This window comes from Aplysia californica, unplaced genomic scaffold (assembly GCF_000002075.1).
Source record: "Aplysia californica isolate F4 #8 unplaced genomic scaffold, AplCal3.0 scaffold01135, whole genome shotgun sequence".
Lineage (NCBI taxonomy): Eukaryota > Metazoa > Mollusca > Gastropoda > Aplysiida > Aplysiidae > Aplysia > Aplysia californica.
In genome coordinates, this window is record NW_004798405.1 from 67,367 (window position 1) to 68,929 (window position 1,563).

The following is a 1,563-nucleotide window of genomic DNA, read 5'->3' on the forward strand; positions in this document are numbered from 1 at the left end:
GGGGGGGGTTGTTTTTTAGGGAGACGTACATCATTTTTTTTCTTGGTGTGTTTTTGTTTCTATCCAATGGACACACATACAACTAATTGATTTGTTTTTTGTTTTGTTTTCGTGTCCAGGAGACCCACGTCATCCACGAGTTCCCCAACGACTTCTACGGCGAGCACCTGAAGGTGGTGGTGGTGGGCTACATACGGCCCATGTGTGACTTTGACTCGCTAGGTAAGGACACAGTGGGTGGGTGGTGGGTGCTCTGGTGTGGTTTGCTTCTTCTTTCCTATGAAGCATCTACCGTCATTATCTCCCCTTCTTCTTTTTTATGTTTGTTACTCTCTTGTAACACCTCTAAATTTCTGGCGCTCTTATGACCTTTTGCAGTCTCCGTAAAACTTCTACTAAAACTAAAAGGTAAGGACATATAAATGGTTGCTTTTAAGGAGAAGCGGGGTAACCCAGATTTGAGGGTTTTCAGAAATCTTGGCCTACACCAAAAGTGGGCATTGCCCCACCTATAGGAGAAGTTTAGTGTCATTGCTGTATATATATGTTTGGTTATAGAGAAAACTCTCCTTGTCTTTTACTGAGACTGAGCAAGAGGCAAAAACTTTTATCTTCGATTTTCTCAAAACAGCATTTTCGGGATAGCCCCCTTGTTCTTAAAAGCGACCAAATAATGTCTTTTGCTCCCTCTTTTTGTGGGTGGTTGTGGTGGGATATACAGGCTGACTTATTGTTGTCACGCGCTGTCTTGAAGCACATTTATGAGGTGTGCTGACAAAATGACTTAACCCCCGGGGCAGTGCCACTGACTGTAGTGTCTTTAGGCCATTCCCAAAGGGGGGACATTTCTCGTTCAAGCACAGTAGAATTGTAAATGGGCTGATTCATCATGTCACACTCATAACTGTGCCTGATCTACAACAGGGAACTGCTGCTTTTTCTTTCCTAATCCTTACTATTTTTTCATTCTCCTCTATTTCTTTTGTATGTTTGACCTGCTATTTCTGGGTGATAGTCGAAGCAGACCTTGTGCCGTTGAAGCTAGAGAAGTGAGCAGAGTAAGTCTGATTCCCTGTTTGGACTTCTCTGTTGACACCCACCCCTTGGCGCTCATATGACCTTATGCAGTTGCGAGCGCCGTAAAACGCTCTACTAAAAAAAAAAAAAATGACTTACTTCTCGCAATTCACAAATGAAGACATTGACCAAAAATAGACACTGGGGTCAATTTTTTAGGTTTTCTATTGGTGCCATATTCTTTAAGTATAACATGTCTTTTATTATTTCATACTTATAAATTTCTACTGCTACTCCCTGGCTCCTTCTTGCTGCTGTCTTTCAACCACACCCCTGATCTTATGGCAAGAAAGATCTACACCTAGCCTTCTTCAAGCACGAAAAATTTTGGGAGGTCACGTATGCAAGTTGCGCACGTTAATGATCCCTTGGTGGTCGAGAATCGATAAGAGAAGGCTTCGGCCGCCACCTGGGCAAAATTCAAAATTTCCTTATTGACCTTATTGTCTTGCAAGTGCGTGCACCTGTAGTCATGAGATTGGGGGT

The 1,563-nt window shown here is 42.8% G+C and overlaps 1 protein-coding gene across 1 annotated transcript in view; it reads left to right on the forward strand.

Moving 5' to 3' along the window:
* The window catches only part of LOC101855613 (riboflavin kinase), an 18,522-nt gene that overhangs the window by 14,757 nt on the left and 2,202 nt on the right, over positions 1-1,563 (forward strand). Inside the window, exon 3 of the mRNA XM_005111845.3 lies at positions 120-222. Within this exon, the coding sequence (XP_005111902.1) occupies positions 120-222 (103 nt within the window). The remainder of the gene's footprint in view (positions 1-119; positions 223-1,563) is intronic.